The sequence below is a fragment of the Aquarana catesbeiana genome, linkage group LG01, assembly GCF_042186555.1.
Source record: "Aquarana catesbeiana isolate 2022-GZ linkage group LG01, ASM4218655v1, whole genome shotgun sequence".
Taxonomy (NCBI): Eukaryota; Metazoa; Chordata; class Amphibia; order Anura; family Ranidae; genus Aquarana; species Aquarana catesbeiana.
The window spans coordinates 810,334,960-810,352,183 of NC_133324.1; the positions used below are offsets into that span (position 1 = coordinate 810,334,960).

Sequence of the window (17,224 nt, forward strand, 5' to 3'; positions counted from 1 at the left end):
AATGTTAGAGTGTCCTTTATCAATCACAGTAGCTCTAAACCACACCTCCATACTTATTTTAAAAATTAGACTCCATGGGTACAAACTACTGACAGTTATCGTTTGTTGAAATAATTAGCCAATGGGTTCATTAGCTTTTTGCTCCAGCACTCTAAATGTTAATGGGTGTGTTCAATAAAGATACAAGAATTTAGAAGTGTGCGTGTTATCAGCTTTAAGCACATCATGTCTATTGTTGTGACTTAAATGAGGATCAGATCACATTTGTGGCAAATTCCTGCAGAAATGCAGTTCGTTCCAAGAGGTTCACATTCTTTTTCTTGTCATTGTAGGTAAACAGCCTGGAAAGATAACACTAACCTTGACTTTGTTATTTGCCATTCAAGACCGTGCATGTCTGCAGCAAGTATGTTATGCTCTCAATCACACTCCTTGTTAGTGAACCAAATCCTTAGAGGTGAAATATACTATAGTCTTTGTATTTAAAGGTATTTTCAATGAGCTTTAGCATAATGAAGAGTAGTTTCATTTTTTTCCCGTCAGCAGCCTGAAGAATACAGTATTTTTTTGTATTATCCATAAATGAAGCGCAATGCTCATTGTGGCATTCTTTGTGAAATTAAGTAGTCGATCACCTAATCTCCTGGAGAATGTTAGCAAAAATGTATTTGGGGCTTGTGTACATGGGTATTTGCTTGGAGCAATTTGAAGGAAGCCAGCATCTGACATAGCTAGCTGAACATTCCTGACAGACTGAGAAAAAATGTAAAGTGTTTGTAATATAATACATAACACAAAATAAATAAATTAGCTGTCTTTTTGGTATTGCTTAGTTTTATTAAAGTGGTTGTAAACCCAAAAAAACAAAGACAAAGGCATAGCATACTAGCTCATTATGTATTACTTACCTTAGATTGAAGCCCCCGCAGCGGTCCTCGTTCACCGATCCAGCCGGCGACATCGCTCCCGGAGTTACTTCCGGGTGTCGAGGGCTCCGTGCGCTGTGATTGGCCGGACCCACGCTGACGTCACTCCTGCGCATGCGCATGGGAGCCGCCGGTAACGGCACAGTCTAACTGAAGCAACAGCACGTACGTGCCATTGCTTCAGATTGCTTCAGTGCGCATGTGCCAATGATGTCGGGACATGCAAATACAGGGGATATCTCCTAAACCGGTCAGGTTTAGGAGATATCCAGGGTAGCTACAGATAAGCCTTATTATAGGCTTACCTGTAGCAAAAAGTGTGTTTGTAAGGGTTTACAACCACTTTAATAACAGTATTGTAATTGTGGTGGCAGTGCTTCTTAATTACCTGGTTGATCCCGCCGGTTCCTGTCTTCCTGTTAATAAACTGACCACACTAGCATAGAAGCCAATTCACTTACGTCTTCTGTCACTCCACATTTAGATACGAGCATACCTGTATCTTCTGTGGTCAGGTTATTGGCAACAAAATTAGTTGTACATGTATTTAACCACTTCAGCCCCGGAGGATTTGGCTGCTCAATGACCTGAGCACTTTTTGCGATTTGGCACTGCGTCGCTTTAACTGACAATTGCGCGGTCGTGCGACGTTGTACCCAAACAAAATTTACGTCCTTTTTTTCCCACAAATAAAGCTTTCTTTTGGTGGTATTTGATCGCCTCTGCAGTTTTTATTTTTTGCGCTATAAACTAAAAAAGAGCAACAATTTTGAGAAAAAAGCAATACTTTTTACTTTTTGCTATAATAAATATCCCCCAAAAATATATAAAAAAACATTTTTTTTTCCTCAGTTTAGGCCGATATGTATTCTTCTACATATTTTTGGTAAAAAAAAAAATCGCAGTAAGCGTATATTGATTGGTTTGCGCAAAATTTATAGTGTCTACAAAATAGGGGATAGTTTTATGGCATTTTTATTATTAATTTTTTTTTTTTTTTAGTAATGGCGGTGATCTGCGATTTTTATCGGGACTGCAACATTATGGCGGACACATCGGACATTTTTTACACTATTTTGGGACCATTGTCATTTATACAGCAAAAATGCATTGATTACTGTATAAATGACACTGGCAGTGAAGGGGTTAACACTAGGGGGCGGGGAAGGGGTTAAGTGTGTCCTAGGGAGTGATTCTAACTGTGGGGGGGGGCGCTTCAACACACAGGACAGTGGTCACCGCTCTCGATGACAGGGAGCTGTGATCACTGTCCTGTCACTAGGCAGAACAGGGAAATGCCTTGTTTACATAAGCATCTCCCCATTCTTCCTCTCCGTGACACAATCCCGGGCACCCGGCGGACATCGCTTCTTAAAGGGGATGTACCTGTATGCACTTTTGCCTACCAGTGCCATTCTGCCGACGTAAATCGGCGTGCACAGGTTGGCAAGTGGGTAAATTAGACTGCCTCTCCTGTAGCAAGGTACATGCAGTTTTTGCTGTTTTTGCAACACCCATGTCTGCAGTCCTGGGCAGGTAACTGAGACAGATTTTCAAAGGTGACAGATTACCTGCTGTACATTAGACAGAAGTTTACTCTATACTCTTTACTCTCTACGATATTATTGTAGTGCTACTTTAGGCCTGGTTCACACCTATGTGTTTTTCGGTGCATTTTCAGTTTTGCAGAAACACACTACAGTCACATTTCTGCGTTTTTCCACCTGTGCGTTTTTTGGAAAGGGTCAGGGACTTTTTTTTTTTCTCTTTTTTCTCTGCAGCAGGTTTTTGTTTACATAGACTGCAATGAAATGCACCAGGAAAACGCATCAACCGCAACCTTCATAAGTGAGGACCAAGCCTTAAAGCAGTTGTAAAGGCAGAAGGTTTTTTATCTTCATGCACTCTATGCATGAAGATAAAAAGCTTTCTGTGTGCAACAGCCCCCCTCAGTCCCCCTAATACTTACCTGAGCCCTATCTTTGTCCAGCGATGTCCATGGCTGCCTCGGTTGTCCGGGACTCCCCTCCTCATTGGCTGAGACACATCAGCAGCGCCATTGGCTCCCACTGCTGTCAATCAAAGTCAGTTAGCCAAGTAGGAGAGAGGGGGCAGGGCCGACACGCAGTTCCGTGTCTGAATGGATACACGGAGCTGCAGCTCGGCTCGGGTGCCCCCATAGCGAGCTGCTTGCTGTGGGGGCATTTAACTACTTGAATACTGGGCACTTTCACACCCTTCCTGCCCAAGCCATTTTTCAGCTTTCAGCGCTGTCGCACTTTGAATGACAAAGTCGTGCAATGCTGTACCCAAACAAAATTTTTATGATTTTTTCCCCACAAATAGAGCTTTCTTTTGGTGGTATTTGATCACATCTGCGGTTTTTATTTCTTGTGCTATAAACAAAAGAAGAGGGATAAGTTTGAAAAAACACAATATTTTTTACTTTTTGCTATAATAAATATCCATTTTTTTTTTTTAAACAAACTTTTTCCTCAGTTTAGGCCGATATGTATTCTTCTGCATATTTTTGGTAAAAAAAAATCGCAATAAGTGTATATTGATTGGTTTGAGCAAAAGCTATAGCGTCTACAAAATAGGGGATAGTTTTATAGCATTTTTATTATTTATTATTTTTTTTTTTTACTAGTAATGGCGGCGATCTGCGATTTTTATCGTGACTGCGATATTGCGGCGGACATATCGGATACTTTTGACACATTTTTGGGACCATTCACATTTATACAGCGATCCGTGCTATGAAAAAACATTGATTACTGTATAAATGTGACTGGCAGGGAAGGGGTTAACACTAGGGGGTGATCGAGGGGTTAATGTGTGTCCTGGGAGTGATTCTAACTGTGGGGGGAGGGGACTGACGGGGAGGCGACCGATAGGTGTTCCTATGTACAAGGGACACACCATCGGTCTCCTCTCCTCTGACAGGACTTGGATCTGTGTGTTTACACACACAGATCCACGGTCCTGCTCAGTTACTGGGCAATCGCGGGTCCCCAGTGACGCGGCGGGCGTGCACCCCCTAGTGGCCCGGGAGAGCGATCACGTCATATGATGGCGGCCCAGAACAATAGCTGCCTCGTCCCGCCGTCATATGACAGTGGGTGGGCAGCTAGTGGTTAAAGGGAGGGAGGGGCCAGGAAAGCCGAAGAGGGACCCGAGAAGAGGAGGATCCAGGCTGCCCTTTGCAAAATCAACTGCACAGGGCAGGTAAGTATAACATGTTTATTTTTATTGAAAAAAAAACAAGACTTTACAATCACTTTAAGGGCAGTACAGTCCGAATATCGGTCGGTTCAATAGAATCCGGCTGACATTCGGCCCGTGTGTACGACAGCCAGGCCAGGAGAAGCCAGCCAAACGTCTGGCTTCTGTCGAAGGGACATGACTGAAAAAGGTCTGCCGATTGTCATCCAATTACAACTCTCAGCCAATGGCTGCAAGTGCTGGCCAGAGTGTTCTGGCGGGGGGCAGTTCTCCTGTCAGAACACAATAACTCAGTAGGGGAGATCACAGTACTGACATTGGACTGTTGGTACAGGATCTCCTCCTGGGCGCTTCAGGTTTTTTTCGTTCAGACCACTGGGTTGAACGAAAAAATACTGATCGTGTGTACTAGGCTATAAAGTAGCAAAATAAGAGACTTATAAATCAACCTATGATCTTATAATAAATCTGCCTGATCATCTGTCTAATTGCTCCTGTTTAGCGTTGCCTTGCTATGTGACAAAATTGATAAACCTCCTCCACTATCAGCAACTGATCTAATCTTGTGTAAAGCATGTTAACTGAAACTGATAATAAGATGTTTTTTCTGTCACAATTCTTCATATAGAGACTAGCAAAGCTGGAGACTCGTCAAACCAATGACGTAAACAAGAAGTTTGATGACCAACCGAAAAACAATACATTCCAGATGTGTATCACCAAGAACTCTCCTGTTAACACCCCCCAGGATTACAGCAACAACCTGAAGTTGTTCCCTTCCCGCAGCCCATCCCAGGGTGAGGATGATTCAGCCCTCATTCTTACTCAAGACCACTTGAAAAGCTCTGATCCAGACCTGTCTGCCAACAGTGACCAGGAGTCTGGGGTGGAGGACTTAAGCTGTAGGTCCCCAAGTGGTGGAGATTCTCTACCCAGTGAGGATAGCGGAAAGGACCCCGATTCGGACGAAGCCATGTTTCTGAATGCTTAGGTCTTTTCCGTATTTATTTATAGGGAGTTGTGCAATGTTATCTGGGAACAATATATTGAAAAGGAAGATACACCCCTCCTTGGTTCATAGTTTGGGAGAGTGCACCATGCATTGAAGATTCTACATCACAACCTTGCTGGTGTGGTAATCACAAGCATTATGAACTGAGGAGTATTTATCATCCACCTGAGTACTTGGACACCCCTGTGATATTCTTTTAGTATACAAGTCACCCAGTGGTGGCTGCTATTTCAAATGCAGTAGAACAGTTACAGAGTCTGTTTATACGGCTGACCATAAATGATGACTTCTCAGACAATCTGTATTTTGGGTAATGACAGTCATGCCTTTAGGGAAAAGTTGGAAAATGTACTGGAGAGGGACAACTTTAGCCAGAGATCAATTTCTTTATAATCGACAAAGGTTTTGTGCATAGGATACCATTTAGCACCTATTTACACCTTACTGCTTTCGGTGTGGTTTATTAATCCTTAACAATTTGTCCCTCCACCCTGGACAAGACAGTACACTTTTAAGGGCAGAATGATGTTTTAAATTGTCTTTTTTTTTTTTTGCTCTTGTGCACCCTGTAGGGCGTGTATGAGCACTGTACTGTGAGCACAATGAACACTGGACAGTGCAGTTCACAAACAGAAGGTACAGAGCCAGTGAAATTGGCTCAGAACCACGTGATCGCTGTGACCAATCACAGAATCACACAATGTAAATAATGGCTGCAGTTAGCAGCCAGTTTTCACTTTCCTTTCACTAATCCTTGTATGAGAGGAAAGAAAGCTTTCTGATTGCAGCCAGTAACCATGTAAATTAGTACCAGTGTCATCAAGTACCATAAATATTATCCAATCATTCATCCAAGCCTCTATTGTCATTCATCCATCCACAGTTTATGGCCACTTGCACATGGGTGCCTGAGTTCATGCTACCTAAATTTCAGCATATTTTCCCTGCCTGGAAAGCCTAGGTGCTGCGTACAGCCATCCATGGACTTGAATGGCCGTGTGTGGCTGCACTGGGGTATACACCAGTGCTGCTCATGTAAACACAACTATAGTGTATGGGTATATGCAAATAATAGAAAATGTTCTATTTACTTTGCATGGGCTCAGGCATGTATGCAAGAGGCCTAGCTCTGCTCAATCCGGTCTCTCGTCTGACCTGTATATTAACCCCTCCTATCCTAACATATTTGCACATTGACCCCATCATCCTCCTACTTATGTAACCTGTACATTAACCCCTTCACCTCCTGATCCCTCTGTGTATGACCCTATACATTTAATGTATCCAGTGCTCCGTGTTTTAACCCCTTCATTATCTGCATGATTTTTTTTCATTTTTTTATTCAATTTTGTGGTAAAAAAAAATAAGATCACACCATGGCATGTCTACTATACTAAAAAAGGTAATTGTATGGGTTTTATTACTGTCCTGGCATTTTTATTTGCTATGTTTTATAACAAAACTTTTTTTATTCTTTTAATATTCATTTGGGTACAGTGCATCATGATGCAGTAATTGTCAAACTATCACAGTGCCTAAAACTGTCAGGAAGGTGGTGTAACATGCCGGTCCTCAAGTGCTTAGACTGTACCTAAAGCAGAAACATTTCAGGTCCCTAAGCCACATGAGTAATTTTAATTCACATATAGAACTACTACCGAGTTGTGGAAGTGTTAACTCTTGTACAGTTGTGCTCAAAAAGTTTGCATCTCCTTGAAGAATTGGCAATCTATACAGTATGTACTATTGAAAACATGAGTGAGCAGGCATAACACATTTCTTTTATTTCTAATGGGATTCATATTCAACCATAGGTTATAACAGAATGACACAATCCTAAAACAAAACATGGCGACAAGTAAAGAAATGAAATGACCCCTGTTCAAAAGTCTGCATCCCCTTAGTTCTTAATACTGTGTATTTCCCCCTTTAGCAGCAATGACAGCATGCAGTCTTTTGTAATAGTTGCGTATGAGGCCCCGAATTCTTGCAGGTGGTATAGCTGTCCATTCATCTTGGTAAAATGCCTCCAGGTCATGCAAAGTCTTTGGTCGTCTTGCATGAACTACACATTTTGAGATCTCCCCAGAGTGGCTCGATGATATTAAGGTAAGGAGACCGATGGCCACTGAACCTTCACGTTTTCCTGCTGTAACCACTGGAGGGTCAACTTGGCCTTGTGCTTAGGGTTATTATCATGCTGGAAAGTCCAAGAGCATCCCATGCACAGCTTTCGTGCAGAAGAATGCAAGTTGTCTGCCAGTATTTTCTGATAACTGCTTTAATCTTGCCATCAATTTTCACAAGATTCCTCTCTTATGCCGCGCACACACGACAGGACTTTTCGGCATCAAAGGTCCGACGGAACGAATCCGTCGGACAATTCGATCGTGTGTGGGCTTCATCGGACCTTTTCTGTCGAATTCCAACGGACCCAGAAATAGAACGTTTCAAATATTTCCGATGGAGTCGATTGCTGTATAAAAAACGTTGGTCTGTATGCTAGTCCGACGGACTTAAAACGACGCAAGGGCAGCTATTGGCTACTGGCTATTGAACTTCCTTTTCTAGTCCGGTTGTACGTCACCACGTTTGGTGTGATCGTGTGGAGGCAAGTCCATTTCGTTGGAACTCCATCGGAGCTCTGTCGAAAAGTCCTTCGGAGTTCAGTCCGACGAGAAGTCCGCTCATTTGTATGCGGCATTAGAGCTCTCACATCCCCAAAACATCACCACCATGGTTTATAGTGGGGATGATATTCTTGTCACTATAGGCTTTGTTGACCCCTCTCCAAACATGGCGCTTATGGTTATGATTTATTTTTGTCTCATTACTCCAGATTACAGTGTGCCAGAAGCTGTGAGGCTTGTTAGGGTGTTGTTGGGCATATTGTAACCGGGCGCTTTTGTGGCTCTGGCGCAGTAAAGGCTTCTTTCTGGTAACTCGACCATGCAGCTAATTTTTGTTTAAGTATAGTCGTATTGTGCTCCTTGAAACAACAGTTGTGGCTGCAATCTTTCCTTGTTTACCTGACCTTGGCTTGGTATCAAGAGATCCCCAAATTTTCCACTTCTTAATAAGTGATTGGACAGTACTGACTGGCATATTCAAAGCTTTGGATATCTTTTCCATCTTTATAAAGTTCTATTACCTTGTTACGCGTGTCTTTTCTGCTCCCCATGGCTCAGTATCTAGCCTGCTCAGTGCATCCACGTGAGAACTAACAAACTCATTGACTATTTATGCACCGACACTAATTGCAATTAAAAAATCCACATATGTGGGAAATTAACCTTTAATTGCCATTTTACCCGGGTGAGTCACCTTCTGTATCTGTACCAAAGCCAAACATTCCAGGGTATGTAAACTTTTACAAGGGCCATTTGTTATTCTGATTAAAAAAGAAGCCAAACAACTATGTGATAATAAATGGCTTCTTATGCTCACTGTCCTTTACATAAAAGTTTTTTTATATTTTCAATATCGATGCCAAAATTTCACAATTTCTGCAAGGGTATGCAAACTTTTGAGAACAACTGTATATGAAATAAGTATTTAATTACTGAAAACCTTTTTTTCCTGATGAACTTGTATTTTTTTCTCCACTAGAAATGACCTTATTTTCTATCTTTAACCGCTTCCGGACCAGCCGCCGCAATTTTACATGTAACCACGTAACGAAACCACGTAACTGTAAGTGGGCTTGCGGGGTCCGGATAGCAGGCGCGCGCGTGTGCCCGCTGCATAGCGGGGGTGCCGATGCTTGCCGCCACGAGCGATTGTGAGCTGGAGATACAGAACAGGGACGAGTGTGATTAAACACACACTTCCCTGTTCTGTTCTGACAGGAATGACAGATTGTGTGTTCCTATTAGCTAGGAACCGCGATCTGTCACTTCCTGTACTTAGTCCCTCCCCCTTCAGTTAGAATCACCTCCCAGGGAACACAGTTAACGCCTTCACCGCCCCCTAGTGTTAACCCCTTCACTGCCAGTGACATTTTTACAGTAATCAATGCATTTTTAATCGCACTGATCGCTGTATAAATGCCAATGGTTCCAAAAATGTGTCAAAATTGTCCGATGTGTCCGCCAAAATGTCGCGGTCACGATAAAAATCGCAGATCGCCGCCATTACTAGTAAAGAAAAAAATGCTATAAATCTATCCCCTATTTTGTAGACACTCTAACTTTTGCGCAAACTAATCAATATATGCTTATTTTGATTTTTTTTTTTTTTTTACCAAAAATATGTAGAAGAATACATATCGGCCTAAACTGAGGGAAAAAAAATTTTTTTTATATATTTTGGGGGGATATTTATTATAGCAAAAAGTAAAAAATAATGCGTTTTTTTTTTCAAAATTGTTGCACTTTTTTGTTAATAGTGCAAAAAATAAAAACTGCAGAGGCGATCAAATACCACCTAAAGAAAGCTCTATTTGTGGGGAAAAAAAGGACATCAATTTTGTTTGGGTACGACCTCGCGCGACTGCGCAATTGTCAGTTAAAGCGACGCAGTGGCGAATCGCAAAAAGTGCTCTGGTCAGGAAGGGGGTAAATTATTCCGGGGCTGAAGTGGTTAATAGACAACTGATAGATACTCACATTTAACACCATCCAGGAGTGACCATAATCACCAACTGAAAAGCCTTCAAAGCCCTACAGTTCTGGGAATGTTGATTTCCTGGTCCTCACTGCTCATAGTGGTTCAACCCACTGACTCCTACATTACCGTAGTGTCCTGTAGTGAGGTAGGAGCTGGTGGGAGATTGTGCTGGATCTTCAATTGGCGCTCATTCTTCACTATTGCAGCGAGCAGTGGCTCAGGTAGCTGGAGAGGTGAGTATTCAGTGTCTTCTTTGCAGGGGCAGCTTTATTGGAAAGTTGCTTAGGGAGTGATAATCTCCACGATAATCTGTGGAACTTCTGCTCATTAGCCTGCTCCCCCTCTCTGGTGCCACATTTGGCACCTTTCGGGGGGCAGGGGGGAGCGGATACTTGTCTTTTACAGGTATCCTGATACCACTTCCAGGAGTCAGGGCCGCAGCCCTTGACGTCATCGCTGGGGCTCCCTCCTCCTTCCCCTGCCGTCAGGCCAGTAGGATAGAGGAGCGGAGCCTCGCGCATGCTCAGTAGGGTTCCCGGCGTGAAGCCGTAAGGCTACACTGGCGGGTTCCCTTACCCGCAATAGCAGAGGCAGCACCCGACATCTGATGGAAACATCAGCTGCAGTGCGACATCGCTGGACTCCAGAACAGGTAAGTGTCCGATTATTAAAAGCCAGCAGCTGCAGTATGTGTAGCTGCTGGCATTTCATTTTTGCAACGGAGGGCGGACCTCCGCTTTAATATGCGAAACACTACAAAAATCTGTAAAATTACATTTCGCTAATCCATGAGATCATATCTTTATTAAGTGGAGATGAAATAAATTGGCTTTAATGAGTTCTCTTAATTATTTTCAATGGGACAGATGTTGCTTGTAGTGTTCTGTGCTTTTAGTGAATCCTGCTTTTTCAAAGTTTTAATTATTTTGTGTTATTACTTACACATGATATTTTTTTAATGTTATTTGTTTAATGATTTGATAATGTTATTTATAAAACTGTATCATTCCTTTTTAGTTTACAAGTGCATATTTCCATAGGTACTGCTTGTAAGATGTACTCATGTGCATGAAGCTGCACAAATAATACTCTTATTTGCTCTCTGGAAAATCACAAATTCCATTCTATAAATTCTCTTAATGGATAACATTCTAAAGAGATATATGTGGTTTACGTTGTTATTGTGGGGCATATCATGCTACACACACACACACACACACACACACACACACACTTCTCTAAATAAGCTGTGTTTTGAGTTTCTGGACAATGGTATTTCTGGTTTTAAAAATACCTGTTTTGCAGCGTCCCACTTCTTATTCATGAACTTATTCAATTTCGGTATACATTAGAGCCGCATGATTAATCGTTAAAGAGTCGAGATCGCGATTCTACCCCCTCGTGATCTTAACACAGCATTTTCCCGATTCAGTGCAGAGAGTTCTCTGCTCACAGCTAATAGCTGTCAAAAAAAAAAAAAAATAGGCAGCCTGCCAAGTGTTGTGGAGATAAAGAGAAACATTGTAACAATTTAGTTCTTTAGATCAAAGGGATGAACTTCGTCTGTAAATAAAGTCAGTTTAACCACTTAAAGACTAAACCTTTTTCTGACACTTGTTGCTTACAGGTTAAAATACGTATTTTTTGCTAGAAAATTACTTAGAACCCCCAAACGTTTTATATGTGTATATATATATATATATATATATATATATATATATATATATATTTATTAGCAGATACCCTAGAGAATAAAATGGCGGTTGTTGCAATATTTTATGTCACACTGTCTTTGCACAGCGGTCTTTCAAACTTAATTTTTTGGGAAAAAATACACCTTAATGAATTTTAAAAAAAGAAACAGTAAAGTTAGCCCAATTTTTTTGTATAATGCGAAAGATTATGTTACGCCGCGAGAATCGTGATCTTTATTCTAAGCAAAAAAATCGTGATTCTCATTTTGGCCAGAATCGTGCAACTCTAGTATACATTATGGACGATTTGGGTAGGAATTATGCAAGTGAAGAGATTTTTTGTTTTCTTTTCTCAGTTACAACTCCAAGAATCAAATGACTAATTTTGGCTTACTCATAGGCAAGATACGAACTCACTGGTCTTGTCTGCTGTTTGTAATATGTATTTTGTTTCATCCATTGGGGGAAACAGGAAGTCTAACACCTTCAGGTTATACTGCCGCTACAGGCAAACAAATAATTGTAGGCCAACCCCTCCCGCTACCAGCATGATTCAGTTTTTTGCCAACTGCTAAAGCTGCTCTTTATGATTGCATTAATCCAGAGAGGGCTTTCCTCAGCTTGAATTTTTTGAATACCGTGTCTGGACCCCGCTAGACTGGACAATGGGAGGCTAGCCTGGAAAAGACCTTTGTGTACTGGATTTCATGTGTTTTCAGGAACCCCATTCAGGTAACTAGTTAGTATTAAGAGTGCTTTCCAGACCCAGAGTCATCAACATTGCCCCAGCACTTGCCCTGTCTCTGATGACTTGCTTTGTAAGTAGGCCCATCAGACTGAGCATCAGGAGCTACCTCATTTGTTTGGTGTGCTGGGTGCCTTTAAAAATCTTGTCTTGTACTGCAGATATGTTAATCCTGAGTGACTGAACATCATTCATTGTTGAGAAAGCTACTACAGTAAATTTGGTCTCTTCAAGTCATCTGACCCTTGCCTGCTCTGAGCTGTCTGGGTTTTATGAGCGTCTAAGGCCTTGCCTTGTACTCTGAGCTTAATTTACTTTAGCAGTACGTGGCCACAACATGCCTGTATCTAAACACAGAGGGAATAGTTATTCTGCAACAGATGATCCCAGCTCACATTCCACTAACGGTTCTAGTGAAGTCTGTTCAATGCCTCTTGAAGGTGCCCATCAGTAATCTGGAATACTGTTACACAAGTTTTTCTGGCCCAATTTACCCAATTCCTGTCTGCCTTTAACCAAAGAGTTTATAAGTGTGCTTCTGAGTCTATAGCTAATCTGCCCACAGTCCCAATGTCTTCAGTGAGTATTCACCTGACAAGACTATCCTTATCACTGAGGAGTCAGCCTTCTGCTTTTACTCCAAAATTAAGAGAACATTTTGGCTCCGATTGATGCAGTTTGCCCGACTCTGAATCTGAAGGATCAACCTGCTGTCTCCAGTCATATCTCGTGAAGATTCCCTGCTGCTTCAAAGATCTTCCCATTACATCCTGTCTTTTGAGGTGTTCCTCTGTGGGGAGTAGAAACACCTTTACATGCCCATGACACTCCATGGCTGCTTACTTGACTTGTTTCGGTTTGGGAGGGATTTTGGTAAACAGTGATGTCAATCCACTGTGGATCCACCAGTGGTCCACCTTACCATGGAAACCACTAGGGCTGTAGAGGGTGTTTCCACATTCATCAATTCTACTAATCAGCAGTTGGAATCCCTCTTTAAAAAACCCAGTGCTCGCTGGCGGGCCCTGCCCTTTGTCTTATGCTAGCGGCAATTTGTTTGCCCAAAAACGGTCAAAATCCATAAAAGAGATCTCTCTGCTTTGGCAGTGAACATTTTACTGGAAGAGTGTTGTGCAGATAGCTTCAGCAGATATTGCCTACTGGAGGCATCTGGCTCCTTTCCTGTGTTGGACGTTTTTCACAGTACACATGCGAAAAACACTCTGGATAAAGTGCTGCTCTGCGGACTCTGCATCCAAGGAGCACCTGATCCACATGGTCTTCAAGGAATGTTTCTTCAGACAGAGACTTAATACTATTATGGCAAGAGCAAAAACATTCCTCAGTGTAAGAAGCCTAGGGAAAAGTCTAGTAAGTGTAATCTACTAAGTCGCCTCCCTTTTGGAGACCAGACTGCAAATACTTAATGTGAAACTAAACCCTCCTATCCTTTTCAGGCAAGGAAGCTGCTATCTTAGCCTCTGTATGATCTGCAACTGCCATGGTGCTGCACATGTGAACAGTCATGACACCAGCCATTTGACATTTTTCTTGAGAGCACAATCAAATGTAACAGTTAGCATTCCTGGCATGTAACTGTGTTTTTGAAACTGTTAAATCGATGGGTTTAGTTCCACTTTAAGGCCCAGTTCACACCATAATTTCTGCATTCCAGATGCTTTTTTGCATGTACATTTTTTATGCTTTTGTGATTGATGCATTATTTATGTGTTCCTGTGCATTTTTCCCCTCTTTTTCTTCATCTCAATTGAGGACATTTGCTCCGATGTGTTTTGCTGTGTTCCAGATGTGTTCTATACAGGAAAATTGCAACATGTTTTACTTTTGTTGACTAGACTGGAATGAACTAGGGCCATTGGAATCCTTGTTAAACATGCATTTTTGATGCAGAATAAAAACGTACTGGACTGCATCAGGTGTGAACCAGCCCTAATATAATAAAATAATAATAATAATATTGTGTAGTTTAGTGTTTTCGGCACAGGATTTAGTCCTCTGTGAAAAGTAGTTGCATAAAAAATAAGTGTACACATTTCTGATAAGCTGTCACTTTTGCAAGCTACCTAGGTGCTGTATACTTGAAGCAATGCATGTCAGCAGGGTCTGAGAGCCATAGTCATTTTTCTCCTTAAGTGCTTCCGAAACAAGATTTCATAACGTACACACTATATACCTTTTATAATATTGTAACCTTTTCTGTGTGGTGATCTAGTGTGTTGACTTGATTATATCACATTAGGCATTAGATCAGCTACTCCTCTTAGCTAGTTGTAGTAAAATACATTTTAGTGTTGTACATATTCTTTAAAAATCGTTGTTGCATATTGACCTACCCTGTAACGTGTTTGCCTACTGTACATACAGGGGTATTGACATTTTTGAATGTTTTGTAAAGCTGCTTTTTTTTTTTTTTTTTTTTTTAAGCTGTTAATAACTGCATGGAATATATAAAGTAACCACAGTGGAGTTACTCATTTGTCCCCCTTTGCTGCTGTGATCAAGACCCCACTCTTTCTGTATGATGTAGAATCGTTATAGAGCCAGCATCATAAATGTTCACGCTTGCAATATGGAAATCAACAGTATAAATTAAGTTTTCAGAACAACCTGGTAATCATTTTGTTTAACCTCTTCCTTTCTTTAATCCTGATCTGCCGCACATAGCCATCCGTGGGAAACGGCTTTTCTGTACTGAGCGTGCACTCCCAGCAGAGTCAATAAGCTGTCACAGGCAGCTCCTGATGTATACCTGCGATTGGGAGCTTCTGATCATGTGACAGCCAATCAGCAGTCACAAGATCGGAAAGCCCACCTCCCGGCATTTAGATCTTTGTAAAGGGCTGGAGGACGGCGGCAGCAAGGGGTTAGTTCTCAAAGAGTGCTGAACATGGCTACCCTTGGTGTAGGCATTGTTTACACACACATTTCCTCTTGTTCTTTTTGATTATTGTTCATCTTAATTTATTTGTAAACTAAAGTGTTGAGAGCTATTTTTTTATTTTAGCTGTTTGCATATTTTACATTGTTATTTATATAAAGCATATTGATTTATGTTTTCACATATTGTAGAGAATATGTTGGCAAGCAATACAAACCAATTAAATTGTGACTACATAAACACAAAGTTAGTTAAACTGTAGATTAATCTGTAAGGTGTAATTAAAATATTTTTTTATAACACACGTTACCTTGTTGTTCTTTATTGTAATATACTATAAAGCAGCGGTTGCCAACCTTTCGGACCTCACGGAACACTAAACTCACAATCTTTATGCCGTATCCCTCACACAATCCGTGATCAGCGCTGCCATTGGAAGTCCCCTCCTCCTTCACCTCCGGATCACTGCACCACTCCTGGTGCCTCCCTCTGAGTTCACAGGAGCCGGAACCACAGAGGAGGCATGGGGTGTCAATACTGTCAGCGTGCATTGATAATCAGCGCGTATTGAAAACCACACTGGAAACAATATTGGGTGGTATTTGCGGAAGAACCCCTGGGGACCACAAAAATGTTCTTGTGGTCTATGGACCACTGATTGGTGACCACTGCTACATTACTTTAAAAAAGTATTCAAACCCCTTAAGATTTTCCACATTTTGTCATGTTACACCCAAAAACATAAATTTATTTTATTGGGATTTTATGTGATAAACCAACACAAAGTGGCACATAATTGTGAAGTGGAAGAAAATGATAAATGGTTTTCAGAATTTTTTACAAATAAATATCTGAAAAGTGTGGCGTCCTGAGTCAATACTTTGTAGAACCACCTTTCACCGCAATTACAGCTGCAGGTCTTTTTGGGTATATACAAAAAAAAAAAAAGTCACTGCTCCCACCTATAACTGGTCTTCACAGCAAGGAGCACTGGAAGGGCAAACGCATGTCAAATAAAACCAAAGAATTACCAACCAGCCTGCGACCAACCAAATTAACCTGTCTAACAGTATGCGTTAAAAACAGGGGTTTGGCAAACCCAGGGGCTGAGATGTGTGGAGCAACTGTTTAGGAATGATAATATAAAATCATTTGCGCAAATATCAGAGGAATTTAGGATACCTAAACACAGGTTTCTCCAGTATCTCCAGCTTAGACATGCTTTTCACACCAAGGCCCATTCATCTGTACTTAAGCTTAACACCTCTAAAATAAGAATAATGTTGAAGAAAGGGGATCAAAGGAAGGGACTTATTTCTAAATTATATGAGATATTGCAGAGCAAATTTAAAGACTCGGTAGTGGTGCCAGCCAGGGCTCAGTGGGAACGAGACCTGGGAGCACTGACGGAAGCTCAGTGGTCGGAGGTCTTATCCGCAATCCGAAAGGTATCACTGTCAACCACTCAAACATTAACACAACTTTTTATTACACATAGATCATACTATACCCTGGAAAAAATGTTTAAGTGGAAACGCAGGGAATCCTCTTTATGTCCTTGATGTAAGGGTACACCAGCCAATCTAATTCACATGCTATGGAGATGTCCCAAACTCCACAGATATTGGCAGGATATAGTTAAAAATATAACGTACTATAGCGTACTATGTATAGAAATACCACTAGAACCGAAACTATGTTTATTAAATATAGTGGAGGAACTAAATATTTCAAAAAGTACCCAAATCGCAATAACGAGAGGCCTGTACCAGGCACGAAAATTAATAGCCCAGACATGGATATCAATATACCCCCCGACGGTCGAAGAATGGAAAACACAAATAAAAGAAATCATAATAAAGGAGCAATTTACTTATATACAAAGAGGGTGCCAAGATAAATTTGATGCTATTTGGAAAGGTTGGGTAGAGGCTTGGGACCATGAAAATCCAAGTTGAACCATACTGGGAAGGGATGTGAGGGGGGGGAGAGTCACACTAAAGAGAGGATAGTTTAATTTAGGTTGGGTTTTTTTTTTAATTCTTTGTTTTGTTTTTTTTTGGTGGTTGAATGTTAGAAGGGAGATAATGTATCTGGACAAAATGTATGTAATGT

The 17,224-nt window shown here is 41.3% G+C and overlaps 1 protein-coding gene across 1 annotated transcript in view; it reads left to right on the top strand.

The window, feature by feature from the left end:
• Positions 1–15,413, top strand: part of MTMR7 (myotubularin related protein 7) — a 102,499-nt gene extending 87,086 nt beyond the window's left edge. The window contains exon 14 of the mRNA XM_073608090.1: positions 4,780–15,413. Coding sequence (XP_073464191.1) covers positions 4,780–5,142 — 363 coding nt within the window. The 3' untranslated portion in view covers positions 5,143–15,413. The remainder of the gene's footprint in view (positions 1–4,779) is intronic.
• Positions 15,414–17,224: the final 1,811 nt, after the last annotated feature.